Source organism: Telopea speciosissima, chromosome 11 (genome assembly GCF_018873765.1).
Source record: "Telopea speciosissima isolate NSW1024214 ecotype Mountain lineage chromosome 11, Tspe_v1, whole genome shotgun sequence".
In the NCBI taxonomy this organism is placed as follows: Eukaryota; Viridiplantae; Streptophyta; class Magnoliopsida; order Proteales; family Proteaceae; genus Telopea; species Telopea speciosissima.
Genome location: NC_057926.1, coordinates 2,357,227 through 2,377,515, shown reverse-complemented (window position 1 = coordinate 2,377,515; position 20,289 = coordinate 2,357,227). Strand labels below are relative to the sequence as shown.

At 38.7% G+C, this 20,289-nt stretch overlaps 2 protein-coding genes across 2 annotated transcripts in view; both read right to left on the bottom strand.

Annotated features, from left to right (window-relative positions):
- Nucleotides 1-1,107: 1,107 nt before the first annotated feature.
- On the bottom strand, nucleotides 1,108-4,485 carry LOC122646191. Its single transcript, XM_043839688.1, has 5 exons — nucleotides 4,430-4,485; nucleotides 3,275-3,343; nucleotides 1,954-3,092; nucleotides 1,701-1,828; nucleotides 1,108-1,608 (listed from the first exon to the last, which is right to left on the bottom strand). The coding sequence occupies exons 1-5, from the start codon at nucleotides 4,483-4,485 to the stop codon at nucleotides 1,108-1,110; spliced, it is 1,893 nt and encodes a 630-aa protein (XP_043695623.1).
- Nucleotides 4,486-5,514: 1,029 nt separating this feature from the next.
- LOC122645600 (NAD-capped RNA hydrolase DXO1-like) overlaps nucleotides 5,515-20,289 on the bottom strand; it is a 33,226-nt gene continuing 18,451 nt past the window's right edge. Inside the window, exons 6-13 of the mRNA XM_043838909.1 lie at nucleotides 20,183-20,206; nucleotides 19,804-19,928; nucleotides 18,530-18,746; nucleotides 18,359-18,412; nucleotides 16,988-17,034; nucleotides 6,102-6,186; nucleotides 5,732-5,795; nucleotides 5,515-5,635 (exon numbers count right to left, since the gene is read on the bottom strand). Coding sequence (XP_043694844.1) covers nucleotides 5,523-5,635; nucleotides 5,732-5,795; nucleotides 6,102-6,186; nucleotides 16,988-17,034; nucleotides 18,359-18,412; nucleotides 18,530-18,746; nucleotides 19,804-19,928; nucleotides 20,183-20,206 — 729 coding nt within the window. The 3' untranslated portion in view covers nucleotides 5,515-5,522. The remainder of the gene's footprint in view (nucleotides 5,636-5,731; nucleotides 5,796-6,101; nucleotides 6,187-16,987; nucleotides 17,035-18,358; nucleotides 18,413-18,529; nucleotides 18,747-19,803; nucleotides 19,929-20,182; nucleotides 20,207-20,289) is intronic.

Sequence of the window (20,289 nt, the reverse complement as noted above, 5' to 3'; positions counted from 1 at the left end):
GTGCATCATAACTTAGTCTTACATGTTAGTATATGATATATTATTAAGGGAGAATATTCAAAAATCAGCATCTAGTAGAAAGACCGGTTTATCCGGGCGAGGTGGGTGCCTAACACCTTCCCACCCTCGTAACCTGACTACTTACCCTGAATCTCTGACCAGACCATATGAAATCACGTAGTCCTTTCCCCTAACTCCGGATGGGGCAACACCCATTAGGTCCTAGGCCCTAATCCTAGGTGGCGACTCCATTGTTTTATAAAGCATGATCCTAATCCCCATGATGATATATCGGAACGATACGCCGTCATTCATCGAAGTCAATCCTTGTCACCAAGAGGCTGAGGAACCCTCGTCCTGAGGACCACGGTACTTACACAGACCCAAATGTCTATCAAATCAAACCAACAGCTACACCTACTGACCACTACCCAAACTACTAGCAATTTGTGAATTCCTTCTTGTCCTATAGGCAACCATCTTTGATCTCAGTCTCTCTTGCACACATCCACTTGTCTCCGTAGATGCACTGGTTGATCTGGTTTGCCTCTGGGAATTACTAATATCATCATGACTGCTGGTTCCAGTTTCTTTTCTCTACACCATAAAAAAAAAAAAGCAACATTTTATTCACTAATATATATAATTATGAAATAAAGCTAGTTAGAGTATTAATAAAAAAAATTTACCTCACTACCCCCTCTTTTCCTTTTCCCTTTCCCTTTCACTGCCCCACCTTTGTAGGTTCTCTTGTTGTGATGTAACTGATTGCACTTGCTACATTTTACTGATGATGATCTTCTTTTGAAGTTTGAAGGGGCTCCTTCATCAATAGCTCTTCTTCTATTTTTGTTGGTTCTTCCAGGCTTCCTTCTTAAAAGGGGGGGTGCACCACACCATATAAACTACTCTCCTCAGATAATCTTGTTATATCTGGCTGTGCATGGATCATATCTCCATATGCTAAGTGATATCTCTGCACAGAGTAGTATGGATCACAGTAGTCATCAATGTTCTGTTGCTTAACAGCAATAACATGGGCTACATGCTTACAAGGCAACCCAGTTGCTTCCCAGACTTTACAAGTACAAGTTCTATCATCCAATTTCACCACAACCACTTGATGTCCATCATTGACTTCAAACTCATACAGACAATAGCAAGCAATCTCTTCTTAATAGCTGGTGTGATTGTACCCATGAAAGTGCAACCATTAGCATACCTCTGATGAAACCTTGTCATCAATTGCACCCTAATTTGGTCAATCAAGTTCACAATTGGCTTGTCTCTATAAGGTGCAATCCACTGGTTGAATGATTCGGCCATGTTGTTAGTCACATGGTCACTCTTGGCACCATGATCAAAGGCATGTCTTGACCAGTTAGCAGGTGGGTTTCTCATCAACCATTCATGAGCTTCTACATTTATAGCTTTCAGCTCCCCCATAGCTTTCTGGAAATCAGCAACAGTTGATGCTTTGGCAGCAGTCCAGAAGGCAGTCCTCAACATTGCTCCAGGATAAACACCCCTAAAGTTGGCATATAAATGCCTACAACAATGTCTCTGATTACATCGAGGGAATTGTTGTTGAATTGAATCAATTAGACCCTGTAAATGATTAAGAGGTTATATATATTAAGTTATGCATATAAAAGTAAAAATATATCTATCAACTATTAACCCAAATAATACTTACTAACCTTCTGTTTGTCAGACATAAAGGTCAAGTGGGGTATAAAGTCTGTCTCTATTTGTAGAGCAATGCTTAAGCAATCAAGGAACCACATCCAATTGTCTTTTCTCTCAGCCTCTACTATTCCAAATGCAACTGGAAATAAGCATTATTTCCATCTAATGATACTGCTGCCAAAAACACACCTCCTTACTTTCCCTTTAGGTGGCAACCATCTAATTCTATAAATGGCCTACACCCTTGTACAAAACATTTTATACATGTTTTAAACCACACAAACATCCTCTTAAACATAGGATTCTGATTCATATCCAGTCTATCCTCCATTTGAATCTTCAGTACTGCTCCAGGGTTATACTCATCAATCAAATCAAGATAAGTTGGCAACTGTGCAAATGATCTAGCATGATTGCCTTCAATCTCTTCTTTGGCAATCGTTCTTGCCCTATACAATTGTTGCTTGCTTGGTTGTAGTCCATATTGTACCTTTATCATTGCTGCCATGCTTTTAATGGGCATATTAGGATCTGCCCTGATGTGGGGACCAAGTTTAGCTGCTATCCATCTTGAGTTAACTGCTGCCAATTTTGTCTTTCTTCCACTACAAGTATGTTTGTCTGCATACGTTCTGACAATGAAAGTCTTGCCATCATTTGCAAGAGAAGCATGTATCCTCCAAGGGCAACCATCATTTGCACAAACCACATTTACTCTAGTCCTCTCATTTTTTTGCCTATAAATTTCAAACCCCTCTTGAATTGCATAATTCTTTAAGTGAGTTCTATATTGTTGCACACAATTAAAAGTCATCCCTACAGCCAACTCCAATATTCCCCTATCATTCACACCACTTTTTTGGGAGAATTGTGAATGGTACTCCTTAGAATCATAATCTGAAATACCATCCCTATCTGACTCATCTTCATCTTTTTCTTCCTCAGGAATATAATCTGAGTCTGCCCCTACACCATGTTGACCAACTTTGTATGTAAACACCTCACCCTCTACTTCTTCAGATTCATCTTCACCATCATCTGAAGAATCTGAGCTTCTACCACTTTCTCTATCCAGCTCATCCTCACTAAGTTGCCAATTATCATCATCATCTGATTCATTCAACTCCACAGGTTCAAACTCATTAGATCCTTCAAGACTGGAAGGTGTCCTACTTGATATACCAAGGCCTGTAACACCCCCCCTTTTGATAGTCTTCTTTGGTATTCTACTACTACTAGGAGCAGTAGCAATTTGGTGTCTTAGCAATGTAGGTTCACCAACTACATTTCTTTGTCTTCTTGTATTAGTGGTCCTACCAATCACCTCACGTTCAAATCCATTAATCTTATAAGATTGGCTTGTTTGGTCAGTCTTACTCTCTTGCACATTGAAGACATACAGTCTAATGATCTTGTCATTATATAGATGTCAAACAGTTGCATCAATGATTGATCATTCCACACTTCTACACCCTCATTCCCACCCGGTACTGTAGCTTTGCATTTGAAAGTCAAAGCTCTACCATTTGGTATATGACCTAGGACTGTGCTATAGATGTCATGTGCTAAGTCAATATATCCATACCTATCTCTGTCAACTACTTTATGTGAAACATTCCCATCATAATAGCAATAAACATTGAATAAATCCATCCTGCAAGCATTAGGCACATCATATGATTAAAACAGTCCACAAATAAATAGGTTTTGTGTGTGTGTGTGTGTGTGCTAGGTGCTGCTGGGTCAGAAGGGGGTGTGTGTGTATGTGGTAGGTGCAACAGGGGCATAAGGGTCTGTGTGTGTGTGATAGGTGCAGCATATGCAGATGTGGGGTGTGTGTGTGATAAGGACAATAAGGGACAATGGGATGGGTTGTGGGGTATGTGTGTGTGATAGGGACAGTAAAGGGCACAAGGGGTGGGGTGTGTGGTAGTGCAGCAAGGTCAAAAGTTGCTCAGGGTGTGTGTGTATGGTGGGGGGGGGTGTGGGCTATGTGCAGCAAGGGTACAAGGGGTGGGGTGTGGGGTATGTGCAGCAAGGGCACAAGGGGTGGGGTGTGTGGTATGTGCAGCAAAGGCAGAAGGGGCTCGGGGTGTGTGTGTATGGTGGGGGGTGTGTGCGTTTGTAAGGTGCATCAGGGGCAAGCTACCACCCTCATATGTGTGTGTCTGTTACCACTCGGGTTGGGTGTGTGTCTCTGCAGGTCAGTGAGTAGTGTTTTAGTGTGCTCTAGTGTACATCAAAGGGCAATAGAGATCATAAAATTTCAAAAGTCTATCCCTCTCCCATTATAGATCATGCAATTATAGTCTTCAAAAAATTTCAATTAGGGCAAAAAAAATTCGATTTTGGAAATGCAGGTTTTGGTTTTGAGAGAACTTACATTTCAGGGTAGGTGGCAGAGTGCGGTTGATCTTTAGGGTTCTTTGATCGCCAATATGTGTGCAAAGTTGCAGCAGTTGCAAAGATGAACCGTAAGTTAAAGAGGGTTGTGTGGCCAATTGCAGAGGAAGAAGATGGGGTGTCCAGTTGCAGAAGGTGATGTTGTATCACAGGCTTCTTTTCGTTTCACTAAGGACGAAGAAGATGGTGGGGGTGCAGGAGTGCAATGGCAGAGATGGGCAGCGCTGCAAGGCGGAGGGAGATGGCCAGAGACGATTTGTTCGAAGGAAGAAGATGAAGATGGGTAGAGATGAGAAGGAATTTAGAAGGGCAAGTTTGTCTTTTTTGAAAAATTAACTTGTTCACATCATCAGTTAACTGTGACTCAATGGTTTCCGTTAATTTTTGGGCCATTAGTGATATATTGGTGCTTAGGGGGGTGACATCAACATATTGGTCCATTTGAGGGGTGACGATGAAAATTTCCCATATGTAAATGCGACAAGATCTTTTAACAAATGAAAAATATTTTGGAAAAAAACTAATTGGTATGTGGGAAAAAAGCTAACTGGTCGCGTGGGTCCTGCCCATTGACACAAGAGCGTGCAAATTTAACGCTCCGTTCCCTGTGAAATAAAAGGTCCAGATATTTTTATGCCCTTGTGCAAGTTCTCATTGCCCCTCCCTCTTGCCCGTGTTGTGCAATACACGGCCAGACAGCATTCTTTTGCTCTTGGTATTTTTTCCCCTTTAAAACACGGAGTAGACACGGTGAGTTGAAGAACCATGGGCTTACATACCCATCTTCAGTACCAGTTCAGGCCAAATTAAGTCTGCACAAAAACTACAGAATAATGCTCTATAGAATGGTTGTATTTGCATTATACAATAATGCTCTTCATTTATCGATTTAAAGCAAATAGAGGTTTTCTAGATTTTAGCAAATAAGGCTAATCTATGGAAGGTTGTCTAGACACAATAAGAACAAATTTTTTTTTTTTGGGGGGCGCGGGGGGGAGAGAGGAATTATCTCTGAGTGAAGTGAAAAGACCATCAACACATGCACATAGCAGAACATAATATAATATTATTATAAATTTCAATTAATAAATAAAGTAAAGCCTTACAGAAGTTGCAAATCTGTGGTCAATCTACTGATGAGATAGCTTCTCTACAACCATTAAATGGCTGCAATGTCTTCATCCGGATGAAAATACGTTCTTCCACCACCTAACATTCCTTTCCTCGAGCGGCGCTGCCCCCCCCCCCCCCTCCCCCAAAAAAAAAAGAAGGAAGTAAAGCCTTACAGAAGTTGCAAATCAGTGGTCAATGTTATATTTCTGGAAAGTTGTGGCTATGCAATCTTTCCCCAATCCCCCAAAATTTAAAACGAAAAAAAAATTATATAAAAAAAATTTGGGCAGCATATGTTTTAAGATTTAAGATTGCTTTCATATGCTTAAAATAGCTTTTATATGGTTGGTAATCACATCTGGGCAAGACTGGGCTTGCAAAAGCTCTATACGGGTGAAAGGATGAGAAAACTGCAAGATATAATCTTCATCTGGAGGCACAATAAAAAAAATTCAAATTGTCAAACAGGAAAACATAGATTATAAACAATAAATGCAAACAAAGAACATGAGAAACAAAACTCAACTCTCTTTAACCGTCCCATAGAGCCAGCACAATACCTCGTCAGCAAACGCCAAGCATACTCCTCCCTACCAATCAATGTGGAGAAGTATAAGTTTGAAATTATAACTTGGTATGATTTGGGACTTAAATGAACTGCACCATGGCAGTAATAGAAAAAATGGCCCATGATGTAGGTTAAGCGAAACTTTGCACCCATAAATAAATAATAATGTGCTGGTCTGCATTTACTGAAAATGGAAGATCATCATATGCCAAAACACATCAGTGTTTCGTACGTGCTTCCGTAGGCACACTACATGAAATGGAATAATGAATCCGTCTCTCTTGCTGTGTATGTGTGGATGCACTTGCAGGGTACAAAACTTCCATACCTGCCAATAGCCTTTCATCTTTACTCTTTGTGTTATATCTTTGGTTCTTAGCCTTTCTGTACGGACAAGCCGACCCGCATCATCTCTGCATTCACAAACAAGAAGCTGTGAACCAGAATGCTTTACCAAACATGGATAAATAGGGAGGAAAATGGATAAAATGTCAAGCAGATGACGGCTGGACATTTCAATGCACATGAAAAAGAAAGGTGAATGATCTAGCACAAGTCAACCCCCCCCCCCGGGTCAAGGGATCATGTGCGGGGTAAACTGGATTTGTCTTAAACTTTTCAAGAAAGTAAACATTTGCAATTTCCAAGAGAAATCCCAGTAGGAATGGTGACGATTACTTTTATATTACAAATTCAAATTATAAAGAAAAGTAAAGAAGGGAAGATGACGGCTGGCTATTTCAATTCACATGAAATAAAAAGTTAATGATCTAGTACAAGTACTAATTCTGAGGGATAACGTGAAGGGGATTGGGCTTAAACTTCTCAAGAAAGTCAACATGTGAAATTTTCAACAGAGAATTCCAAGGAGGAATGGTGACGATTACTTTCATATTATACACAAAAAAAAAAGCAGCAATAACTCTTCCTAGTTTATTTTCCTATTTCAATTAGAGTTGTTAATAGTTTCTATATTCTAAAGTCTTACTCTGTTCCCCTTGAATCTGTTTCTTTCCATCTCAAGTTTCGAGGAACTAGTACCATCCTTGAGCGACAACGCGTGAAATCTGTGGTTAAAAACCCAACATTGTGAGAAACAAAACCAAATTGAGACTGGTTTACATTGTTAAGCCTGAACCTGTTTGCAGTCATTATTATTTTATTATTGCTTTATTTTTTATTGGTTACTGGTAGATCCTAATAGGCCTCTGTGTTGAGAGTTTACGCATGAAAATTCAGATTGAAATGGATTCACGTGAGGGATTCTTCACTTGCATCACAAACTGGTCAGCCATAGGAAACATCATCGAGAGGTTTAAGACAACCTCTATCGTGGGTATGTTTTAAAATCGTTAATTGTTTATTTCCATAATCATCCCACATTATTGTTTATAACTCAACTTGTGTCAAGTTAGTTGCATTCCAAGTTTACCTAAGTTCAATAAATATATTTGCTTTTGCATCATTTTACCTATTGTAGCAGCAAAGAAATCCTGCAACCACCCATTATGCAGCTTAATGAAGATGAAAGAGAGAGAGAGAGAGAGAGAGAGACCAAGGAAGGATTCAGATCCTTCCAATCGTGGTCACAGCCAACTTTATAGCCAAAGAAAATAAGACTCTTAGTAGGAGACTTTATGTGTTGCCCTAAAGGTATATTTGTAACTTGTACTTCATAAGGTTTATTACGAATGAAGAGGGCTAGGGTCTCATTGACATAAGTTGAAATCCGCAAATCCATCATGGTATTAGAGCGAGAATCGACATTGGGATTTGAACCCTAAAACTCTAAACTCAACTCACCACCATTGCCACCATCTCTCCCTCTCTTGTGCCACCACCCACCGCTGGCACCCTGTCTCTCTCTCTCTCTCTCTCTAGGTTTCACCGCCAGGAAGCACAGATCAACACCACAGCCTCCTCTCTCGGTTTTGTTATAATATCAAGAAGAAAGAAGAGAACAAGAAAAAGAAGAGAACACACAAATCCCGAGGGAGAAAGGGACCTGTGGTAGAACAGAATGTTCTCACGCAGGTCAGCTACTTTGTATTTATGATAAAAATAAGACTTTAGGACAGAACTATCCCTTCATCAAACCGACATAATAAGAGAATAAAAATTAACCAAAGTAAAGACACTCAGCTTGTTACAACAAGACCGAAAACTAGGGGCAAATAAGGATTTGGTAAACACATCAACAATTTGATCAGACGAAGTGACAAATGGTGTCTCAATTAGTTTCTTCAAGACGGCATTGCGAATGAAGTGACAATCCACCTCAATATGCTTTGTCCTCTCATGAAAGACTGGATTACTAGCAATATAGATGGCTGCATGGTTGTCACAAAACATCTTCATAGGGTTCGAAACTGGAAACCCCCATCTCTATACTCTGCTTCAGCACTGGATCTGGCAACAATGGTCTGTTTCTTGCTTCGCCATGTAACCAGATTTCCTCTAACAAACGTACAATACCCTGTGGTAGACCGACGATCACTAGCTAAGCCTGCCCAATCTGCATCAAAATAGGCAACAAGCTCCATGTCTATTGGGACGATAAATAAGCCCCTTCCTCGGAGCACCCTTCAAGTACCATAGAACCCGAATAGCGGCATCCCAATAAGAGATATATCTCGTTTAGTGCCAGTCAAGTATAAAAGCTTTCCAACTAAGCTTCTGTAGGAGTGAACAACCTTAAGACACTCACCATCATTAGTGCCAAATTTTTTATTTGGATCCATAGGAATATCTACTGGTTTTCCAGCAAGCATACCAATATCGGTCAAGAGATCCAACACATACTTTCTTTGGGACAAGATGATCCCCTTTTTGCTTCTGATGACCTCAATCCCAAGAAAATAGTGAAGTTGGCCCAAGTCTTTAGACTGAAAATGCTGATGTAAGTAATCTTTCACCTCCTTGATCTCACTCTCATCATTTCCTGACACAATGATGTCATCTACATAGACAACAAGAACAACCAACTTCTCTCCTTGACGACGAACAAACACCGAATGGTCTGAGAAACATTGAGAAAACCAAAGCCAGTCACAATGGAACTAAACTTCTCGAACCATGCCTGGGGAGACTGTTTCAGCCCATAAATGGCCTTATGCAGCCTAAATACACGTCCACTACTCTCCCCCTGAGCAACATACCCGAGAGGTTGCTCTATGTAGACCTCTTCGAGTAACTCACCATAAAGAAAAGCATTTTTAATGTCCAACTGATATAAGGGCCAATCAAAATTCACATCCATAGAGATGATAAGACGAACTGAATTCAATCTAGCCATAGGAGAAAAGGTCTCAAAATAATCAACACCATAGGTCTAAGTGTATCTCTTAGCAACTAGGCAAGCTTTTAGCCGCTCACAAACCCATCAAAATGATACTTAATAGTATACACCCACCGACACTTGAACAGGTCTTTACCAGGAGGTAAATCCACTAACTCCCATGTATGTTGAGTCAGTAAGGCATCCATTTCCACATCCATGGCTTTCTTCCAAGCAGGAATAGCAAGAGCTTCAGTATGGGTATAAGGAATCGTACAAGTAGACAGGGCAGTAGCAAGACTATGAGGGCAGGATGGAAGGTGAGACAAAGAAACAAAATTTTCAATGGGATAGGCAACTAAAGATATTTGAGTGCATGAACTTTTACTTTCCTAAGTGGCAATAGGTAAGTCATCAGGATCCGAATCAATTGGTAAGTCAAGAAGAGTAGGTAAATTAGGATCTCCAGCAGAGATTGAGGAAGGCAGAGGAAGCGAAGTAGATGGAACAACAATATCTAAATCGAGCTGCCCAATGTGCCTCCTGCGCTGATATACCTGTAGTGGAGAAGTAGACATAGAAACAATAGACGGAATGGGAGGAGGGTCAGACACAGCTAACGGATCACTGGACCCCGTGGGCTGACCAGAAAAATAAGATGTACCTTAAAGAAGGTTACATCTGTACTAACAAACTGCATCCGAGTCAGAGGGTCATAACACCTATATCCCTTCTGGGTCTGAGAATAACCCAGGAAGATGCATTTGGTTCACCGAGGGTCTAATTTATCACCAGGGAGATGGAGGTTATGAACAAAACAGACACACCCAAAAACTGCAGGAGGCAAGCTGAAAATTAATATGCCAGGAAATAAAATAGAAAATTGAGATTTATCTGCAAGGACAGATGAAGGCATTCGGTTAATAAAAAAACAAGCAGTAAGAACTGCATCACACCAAAAATGTTTGGGCACCTGGATATGCAACATGAGAGCCTGGGCAACCTCAAGAACTAATAATCAGACTAGAGGAAGAAGAAGAAGAAAGAAGACAAGAAGAAAAAGAAGAGAACACACAAATCCCGAGAGAGAAAAGGACCTACAGTAGAACAGAATGTCCTCATGCAGGTCAGCTACTTTGTATTTATAATAAAAATAAGACTTTAGGACAGAACTGCCCCTACATCAAACCGACATAATAAGAGAATAAAAATAAACTAAAGTAAAGACACTAAAAAGACCTATCTGCCCCTAGACTTATATTTCAACATGTCCGCCTTTCCCTTCTCTCTTCTTTTCCCTTGGTGGTGATCTCTTTCTTATGAACTGAATCTCCCTTTGTATTTTTTTTTTTTGGAGATTTATCTCTCTATGTTAAGCAGCTATGTCGGACATGTCGACTGCATCTACTAGACAGGAAGGAGTAGCCCTACCGCGTGAACGCAACTTCTCTTTGTTCCTTATGAGCTCCGTTAAACTCGATGGGAGTAACTACCTTATGTGGTCAGGTCCTGTTCTCTTGTTGTCGGTTCCCATGGTCTGTGTGGCAACCTTACAAGGGATTCTATGAAGCCTGATGCTGCTGGTCTTTCTCAAATCAAATGGGATACTGACGAATGTCTTGTTATGTCGCATCTCCTCCAACTCTATGGATCTAACAATTGCCCAGGGGTATCTTCTCCTTGACACTGCTGCTAAAATCTGGAAGGCTGCAAAGGAAACCTATTCCTAGGTTGGTAATGATGCACAGTGCTATGAACTCCAGAAGAAGATCCATAACATGCAACAAAAAGACCTATCTCTATCTCAGTATTACTCAGTTATGCGAGGTATGTGGCAGACATAGGATATTTATGGGAGGTTTTCTGCTACTTGTGATAAGATAGGCTGTGTGTACGACTTTCTTGCTGGTCTAAATATGAATTTGATCAAATTAGGGCCCATGTCCTTAATCGGGATCCTTTTCCTACTCTTGAGCAGGCTTATGCTATGGTACAATATGAGAACAACTGTCATACTGCTATGGTCCATCTTGTGCCAATGGAACGTTCATCTTCCTCAGCACCATCTGCCTGTGTTGCTTCGGCAACTGCAATGATACAGTCAGCTAACTCATCCTCACAGTCATCTAACTCATCCCCTTCCACTTTAGGCATTTCTTTCGGTGGCTAGTATGCCTCGGTCGTTTCCGTTTCTTGGGTAATCGACTCAAGTGCCACCAATCATATGTCTCCAGCAAAGGATCCATTAAATGTTACTCTTATTTGTCCGTTTACTACGTTCTACATATCCCTAATTTTTCACTAACTTATTGTCTATTAGTAGTCTCACACAGGATTTAAATTGCAAAGTGACATTTTATCCATCTTATTGTATTTTTCATGACTTGCTTGAGACCTCTCCATCAGCTTTAACTACTATTGCTTCTCTTTCTAGTTCGTCTACATTTGCGTTATCAGAGTTACACAGATCGCATCGTCGTTTGGGTCATCTCCCTTTAGGAACATGGTTCGAGAACTAGGTTTCGGACTTGGTTTCGGTAAAGGCTGGACAAAGATCTCAGCGAGTTAGTTCACCTTTTTTTTTTTAACTCGTTTGATGGTTTCAGTGGGTTTTTGACATAGTTTGGTCATCCCTCTTTAGGAACATGGTTCTAGAACTAGATTTCGGACTTGGTTTCGATAAAGGCTGGTTAGAGATCTCGGCGAGTTGGTTCACCTTTTTTTTTTTTTTGAACTCGTTTGATGGTTTCAGTGAGTTTTTGACATAGTTTGATCATAAAACTTGGTGTACAGCCTATGTTGGACCATTTAAACACTATGGTACTATCAGATTTTCAAAAATCAAGTCCAAATAGGAGTTTGACTTTGAACCCTAGGTTGGTAGGCTACAACGTGATAATAGGCCTTATTCTACACATAATTTAGTAATAGAAAGCAACCAAAACATACAATTTATGCAAAACAACTTAAATAAATTGGACTTCATCAAGTCATAGATCGACCAAAGTTGAGTAATATATATTAAATTGACATCCAAACACCAAGATTTGAACATATTTTTTGGAAAAAAAACACAGAGATCTAGGGAAAATGGGTTACTTCCTTGGAATGTTCAAATCTTCTTCAAAGTTCTTTGGATTTGTTGTAGATCTTGCAAGGTTGATGTTTGCAAAAGTATCTCGGTGCAATCTAGAGATTTTTCAATCGAAAAATGGGATTAAAACCATGAATTTTGGGGTTTTTTGGAGTTTCTCTGGCGAAATCAGCGAGATGAAGATTTCGACTGGTCTTAGTCAAGTTGAAAGCCATTTTATACGTGGGTTTGGTTCAGTGTCGGTAGAACTGAGGTCTCGGCAAAGACAATGCACTTTTCTCATATCGTAACTGGTCTTGTCCCACTTTTGCAAAAAACTGAGATTTTCGTTCCATATTTAGTAACTTTATCAAGGCTTTTACGTGATTTGGTTAAACAATGTAATCCTAATAGTTTCTTTTGTGATGTTTGCACTTTTGCAAAACTTTATCAAAGCTTTTATGTGATTTGGTTGAACAATGTAATCCCAGTAGTTTCTTTTGTGATGTTTGAACTTTTGCAAAGCAAACTAGAGAAGTTTACCTTATTTCAGATAACAGAAGTTTGATTCCATTTTGTGTGGTATACTCTAATGTGTGGGGCCCTAGTTACATTCATTGTTTCTTTTGTGATGCTTGAACTTTTGCAAAGCAAACTAGAGAAGTTTACCTTATTTCAGATAACAAAAGTTTGATTCCATTTTGTGTGGTATACTCTAATGTGTGGGGGCCTAGTTACATTCGTTGATTGTTTTAGTCGCACAAGTTGGATTTACCTGTTACACTAGAAGAGTGATGTTTTTACTTAAGTCGCTCCATAAGATGGTCCACACCTAATTTGATGCAAAGATTAAGATTCTTCGCATAGATAGTGGTAAATAATATATAGATATCTCTTTCCAGTTGTATTAATTTGATCATGGGATCATCCACCAGACTAGCTGTGTTAACACACCTGCAGAAAATTGGTTACTCTGCCACTCAGAAGGGTTACAACTGCTATCACCCCTCCCCCTTCGCGAAAGATGTTTGTTACCATGGATGTGGTCTTTCAAGATTCTGTACCATTCTATTCTCCTCCTACACCTCTCCAGGGGGAGAATTATCCAAGGGAAGAGGTGCCTTTAATTGTTGCTCCAATGAAAATGCAAATGGAGGATGAAGAACTTGAAGATGGTATAATAGCGCGGAGCAGCAGTCCACGGTTCAAGAGGAGAAGCATTCCACGGTTCAGGGTGAGCAGCCTCAACTTGCTTCTACTCTAAAAGTCTTTGTTCAGACTCAAAGAAAGATGTGAGCTGCGAAGACCACGACCACCATCTCACCTAGCTAATCGGCAAGTCTAGCATGTGTTCCCACTTTGTCTGGTGAGTCTCTCCATTCTAGTAACCCACGTCTAAATTTGCTAATTTCTGTTCGTAAACCCAGTAGAACATGTACTCAACATTCCATTTCTAATGTTGTTTCATATGATTCTCTTTCTCTCTACTTCCATGCTTTTGTTTCTTCGTTGTCTTTTGTTTCCATTCCTAACACTTGGTAAGAAGCATTGGCTAACTCATGATGGAAAGAGGCAATGAATGAAGAGATGAGGGCGACCCTTGGGAAGAATGGGATTTGGTACATCTCCCTTCCGGGAAGAAATCTGTAGGTTGCAAATGGGCGTTCGAAGTTAAGCAAAAGGCTGATGGAACTATAGAAAGATACAAAGCAAGGTTGGTTGCTAGAGGATTCACATAGACATATAGGATTGCCTATCAAGAGACTTTTGCACAGCAGCAAAATGAATAAGTTCAAGTTATTTTCTCCTATGTAGTCAACCTAGGATGGGACCTTCAGCAATTGGATGTCAATAATGCATTCCTCCATGGTGAACTTGAAGAGGAGGATTCCACATGGATTTGCATCCCAAGAAACCCATGTGAAGGTTTGTAAGCTTAAAAGAGCTCCGTATGGGTTGAAGCAGTCTCCAAGGGCCTGGTTTGGTGATTTCATAGAGTTATGGTGTCTATTGGTTATAAACAAAGCATAGTTATCAAGGCGACGCCTTGGTGTCCTGGCGGTTTTCAAGGGTCAAGGCGATTAATCGCTTTACTGCTAAGGCGTTATTTATTATTTTATTAATATTTTTTTCATTTTATTCTATTTCTTATATTTTTATTGGTTTTGTGTATATGATTTTCATACACTGTGATACACTGAAACATTAAATAACAAAACAAAATAAAAATATGTAAAGTTTTATTTCATTTCTTAGATTTTCATTGGCTTGTATACATTAGTTTTGTACATTGTGTTACCTAGAATCATCTAAAGCAAACAAAATCGAAAGATTCAAAATGAAACCCTCGACTTCTTGCTCCAGAGACTCCTGCTCTTGTTCGGTGACTCGAGTGCCTTCGATGATGAAGAATCACGACCACGAACTCTGCTCCGGTGAGGGACTGCGACCTCGAATCTTCTCCCGGTAAGTTTCTTTTCTTCTATGTTCCATTTTCTTCTTCTTCTTCTTCTTTAGAGGAGGAAATAAAACCCCCAACCTCCTGCTCCAGCGATGCCAGCTCTTGCTCAGCGACTTCAGCGCCATTTCCTTCAATGATGATGAATCGCGACCTCGAACCCGACAGACAGTGATGAAGAAATATTCTTCTTTTTCCCCTTTCCCTGCGACATTTCTCTGAAGAAGGAAGGAATCAGGTAACAGAAACAAATGAATAATCAAAGGAACTGGATCGTCTTCTTCTTCCCCTTTCCCTGCGACACTTTTTTGAAGTATTCTTTGTTCCTCTTTCGATTGTCAACTGTTTGTTGCAAAGTTGATTGTGTTGGTTCCCCTTTCCCTGCTACACTTCTCTGAAGACAATCATGATCTCTAGATTTTTCAGAAACAAAGGCATATGCCCTTTTAAAATTTCTGAAACCTTCAATGTTCTTGCTCTGTTGCGTTTTTTTCCCCTCTTTCTTCTCATCTTCCTTCTTCTTCTATGTTGGTGGCAGTAGTGGTGGCTGCTGGTGGTGTGGCCGGTAGCTGTAATTCTGTGGTATGTGATTTTGTTATTCAAATCAGATTGTGCAACTGTTAGTATGAGTCATGTAATTTTATCATTTTCTGATTATATGATTATGTAATCTAAGAATATTTGATTATGTGCTTCACTTATTTTGTAATATTGTGATAATATGATTCTATAATTCCTTGATTGTTGATTTTACAGTTTTATGGGTGGATTGTTGACTTCATTGTAATGAGTCTAATGGCTGCTTTTAATGATTCTTTAATATTTATTTAGCATATAAGTAGAATGCAGATCACACTTTGTTTACAAAGAAGTCAGATAGCCATATTATGATCATGATTGTATATATGAAAGACATCATTATTACGGGAGCAACATTGATGAGATATTTACTTAGTATAGAAGTGATGATATTAGCTCAAAGGATTTTGTTTTCTCAATGGAAGTACACCCTTGATCTCCTATCAGATACAGGCATGTTAGGTTGTAAGCCAACAGATATACCTGTTGAGCCTAATTCCCATCTTAGGAGTAAAGATGGTGAACAGTCGACAAGGGAAGCTAACAGAGGTTGGTAGGAAAACTAATTTATTTGTCTTACACAAGGCCAGTTATAGATTTTGTTGTTAGTGTGGTTAGTTAATACATGCATGACGACCCTCATTCATCACACTTAGATGTTGTGTATCGAATCTTGAGGTACTTGAAGGCTGCCCTTGGGAAAGGTGTTCTCTCCTCATCACACAATCATATATGTATTGAGTCTTTTACAGATGCAGATTGGGCTGGCTACCTAGATGATCAAAGGTCTACTTTTGGTTACTGCACCTTTGTTGGTGGTAATTTGGTCACCTGGCAGAGCAAGATGCAAGCCATAGTGGCTTGGTCTAGTGCAGAAGCAGAATTTCGGGCCATGGCCCATGGTATTTATGAGCTACTCTGCCTTCATGGGTTACTTCAGGATCTTGGAATATCAGTTGAGGTACCTATGCGCCTATACTCTGACAGCAATCAGTAATGCACACAATCCAATTCAACACGATCGAACAAAGCATGTTGAGATTGATCGTCACTTTATAAAGGAGAAATTGGAACAGGGTCTAATTTGCATTCAATTTGTCCCATCCTATGGTCAGGTAGCTGATGTATTTACTAAGGTATTGAGTACTAAGAATTTTATTTCTATTGTTAACAAGTTGGGCATGATTGATATCTATGCATCAACTTGAGAGGGAGTGTTGTAATATGAGTACAAGGATATATTTCTCCATTAGGGTTTGGTTGGTGTTGCCCTAAGGGTATATTGTAACTTGCACTTCATAAGGTTTATTATAAATAAAGAGGGCTTGCAACTCATTGACACAAGTTGATTACGGTCTAATTACAAGTAAAGACCACACCTAAAATAAAGGGAAGAAACTAAGAAACTAACACAATAAAACAGTACCGCTAACTAAACACACCAAACACAATGTCGTGAGTGGTCTTTAACACCTATTTAGACAATTTCTAATTATTTACAGAATTGCCACTCCAATTATAAATTTGGAGTGATATACAGAAATTGCCATCAAACTTATTCTTTGAGTCATTTAGCACTTGGGTGGACCCATAGTGACCAAATGAAGGGGTTTAGAACCCACGGTCACATCAGAGGTTCTGTCTCACAGTCTTTTCTCCAGTGAAGAGATCCTATATTATGTAACAAATGGACTACACACCAACATCAAATTATTTAAATCAAAAGGGAGACAGATGCAAAACTAGAAGTGCTTTGTGGAATGTTTTAAAACTCAGAATATGCTTTAAATCAAAAGGGAAATTAATTGAATTAGCAAATAAGCTTACCTATATCCAATAACAATGTAAGGAACACCTGCCAAGAATGACTGGATCTGCAAAATTTCAAACAGAAATAGGGAAAAAAATTGTTAACATAGTATGAAAAAACAGAAAAGGAAATGACCGGGAACTACACACTCATTTACTTATAAAGAAAACGATAAACCATTTGTTTACTTGAATAATAGATTATAGTTGCTAACTCCTATAATAAACTTTCTATTCAATATTTGTGATTAAAAATTTTTAGGATTCGAGTATGACAACAACAAACTTTCAAGGGCAAGGGTTTTGTGGGCTGCACTCATTTTCAGCCACGTGGCAAGTTTTATGTGGGTGAATTGTGATAGACAGGTAAACCCTAAGGTCACCATCTCCCATGTCAAGTTTCAGCACAAACACAATTTGCAACTAGGCAAAATGAAATAATAAAAATTTCTGGACTACAAAGAGGGTGTCATAGTTGTCATGGCGTCTAGACGTTTGAAGTTGTGGGACGAATCAACAAGGCTCCTAGGTGGCCGCCTAAGCAACCAAATCGACTTGACTCCTTGGTGACGTCTTGACAACTATGTAGGGTGCAGTATACCAAGAGAGTGCATTGCAGAAAAGGAAGGGTAGATAGTTTAATTTGTGGCTGAAATTTGACACATGGACATTTGGCCATTCCAGATCATTTCCCAAATAGCATATGGTAATAATTTCCAATCCATTTCCTCATTATTAGAAAACAAAAGGAAAAAGTAAGGTAATGAGAGAGTGTATTGCATACATGGAAGGGTAAATGGTTGTAAAATAACCACATCACTTTTCCACATGGCACAACTAAGTGGACAGACCTGGTAAGTTACATGGTCTTTGCAAACCAGGGAGCCTTTTGCCAATTTCCAATCCATTTCCTCATTTTAGAAAACAGAAGGAAAAAGTACAGTAATGAGTTAAACCAACAGAACATCAACTACAAAAATCTGTCCCAAATGTAAGGTTTACAAACAGAAAGGTGATGCCACTGAGACTGACAAGGAGGCACTACCTATTGGGTGAGTTCATCGAAAGCAAAAATACAGTAGATTAACCATTTTATAATTTAGATGAATAGTAAAATCAGACAATTTTGCTTACAAAAAACACACTGTGAAGGCTCTAACATGGAAGCAGCTAAACTTATGTTTTTTTAGATCACTGATTTCAATCTTAAAGTCAGCAACAGGATTGTCCCTAGATTTTTTTTAAGATAAATAAATTGTCAACCAATACAGTGATAATATTTAATAATAACAACCAAATTCTATAAACATAAAAAAATATATAGACAAGAAGAAACACTGCCAAAGGATAAGGACATTTATACATAACTAGTTTAGTAAGAAATCATACCCAAAACTTGAGAAGTTTCTCTCTTTCATATCTTTCTTCAGTATGATAATCCAACTGTGACCAAATATAAATTAAGTTAAAAATCCAATAGTTGACCAAACAACTCTTCTATTTATGAGATGGAGATTAATGAATTGACATGCTGAGGAATGAAAGAAATGAGTAAGTAACCTCACGACTTGTCTTCAACTCGATATAAAACCTCCTTCCATCATCAGTGGAATCACAACAGTCCATCTCAGCACCCATAATAATACGATGAGCACCTAGTTTAGTTCTGATCACCGAACAGAATTCAACATTTGAATCTATGTGATGTATCCCCTCGCCATCAGGTCCTCTTGAATCTTCAGTGGCAAGGTTTTCAAAACAATAGCCCCAATAACATCTAGGTCAACACCATATGATAAACAAGTTATGTTATGGATGATATTCTTTAAGTAAACCAGTTAATCAAGTTAAGAATGGAGAACTACATTATGCAGATGGAGTTTCTTAGAAAAAATTAGCAGACATTACAGTCGGCTTTGTTTATGGGGAATGCAAAATATTGAACCAACATAAAGCTGTGCACCAAAGTGACAGAAATTAAAAGGAGCAGATTGTGTAACCTTGTCTGATGAGATGAATAAGTTTCTCATCCACCTGATGCCTAAGTAGTCCTAAATCTTTAATTTTATTTCCCAGAGCTCTCTTATGCTTATGAGGTGTAGAGGGAATTGTACTTGATTTTCTTTAATTTTCTTTAATTTTTTTTTTTTTTGGGAGGGTTGGGGGGCTGGGGAGGGGGAGATAATTTAGTCATTAATTTTCTAATCAGCTCATTTGGTGTTAAAATTTAAAAAAGCAGTAAAAAATAAGAAAATATAAAACTAGTTGTGACCAAACTTGTTAATATTTAGCCCTCCACAAACTATTTAGAATTTCCCAATGGTAGTTTGGTAACTTAATGAAAATTTGAATTCAGTTATTAACTATCCCATGCTTGTGAAATTTGACCAGTTAGAAGGGTGTGGGGTCTTCCATCACATGAAACCACAAACAACTTCAATGGATTTGACATAAGTCAAGATGCCACCATGCCACATGTCAAGCCTAGATGCCACCAAGTGTTAGTGGCCTTAAGGTTTTCATTAAAAAAAAATATCATGGATTTAAACCAAATATGACACAGTTTTGACTCTAACATGCCAATTTAAAATCTTTGAACAATATGAAAACCTGACATAGCTTCAGGCATGTAAGAAAGTTTTAAGATTGACTTTATGATTAAGGCAGGCCAATAGCTTCATTCACGCCTAACCTGTTATGTAATAGAACTTTAAATTTTCCAAGCAAGAATATACAAAATGTGTTACACCTTTGATGATTTTTCAAGCAAGAATTTACAAAATGTTTTATACCTTCGACGATTTTCAAGCAAGAATATACAAAAAATTTTATACCTTCGACGATCTAGTTCACTTTGTGGCCTTTCAGGAAGTTTGTGCACATCAAGGTAAACAACTCCATTTCTCTTGTGAACACCCATTTCCCAGGGCTCGTGTCTATTATAAGCAGTAGCCAATATCTAAAAAAGAATAAGATGAGCACACATAATAATACTGAATGAGAATTAAAGATACAATTCTTCAGAATTCAAGAACCCTCCTCAAGAATTGCTTCTTGCATTCAATCAGATGAAAAATAAATTACACTAATACTTTACATTATACAATGAGGAGGTTACCCATCAGGAGGAATTTAAATAAATAAATAAATATATATATATATATATATATATATATATATATATATATATTATACAATAAAGTTGACAGTTACCTTATTAAGATTGTTGCGGAAAGTCTGTGAAATAGAGACAAAGAAAGAAACATTATAAACTCAAAAGAAGTGCTTTTCCTACACACGTAGCAACATGTAATGAGGTG

Excerpts from the sequence above, each read along its gene's own strand:
- LOC122646191 (XM_043839688.1), bottom strand. The coding sequence starts at position 4,485 with ATGGCCCAAAAATTAACGGAAACCATTGAGTCACAGTTAACTGATGAT. Across the intron at positions 3,093-3,274 it reads AAAGTAGTTGACAGAGATAG|ACTGTATGTCTTCAATGTGC; the intron begins GTATGGATATAT and ends CAAGATCATTAG. Across the intron at positions 1,609-1,700 it reads TTATGTCTGACAAACAGAAG|GGTCTAATTGATTCAATTCA; the intron begins GTTAGTAAGTAT and ends AATCATTTACAG.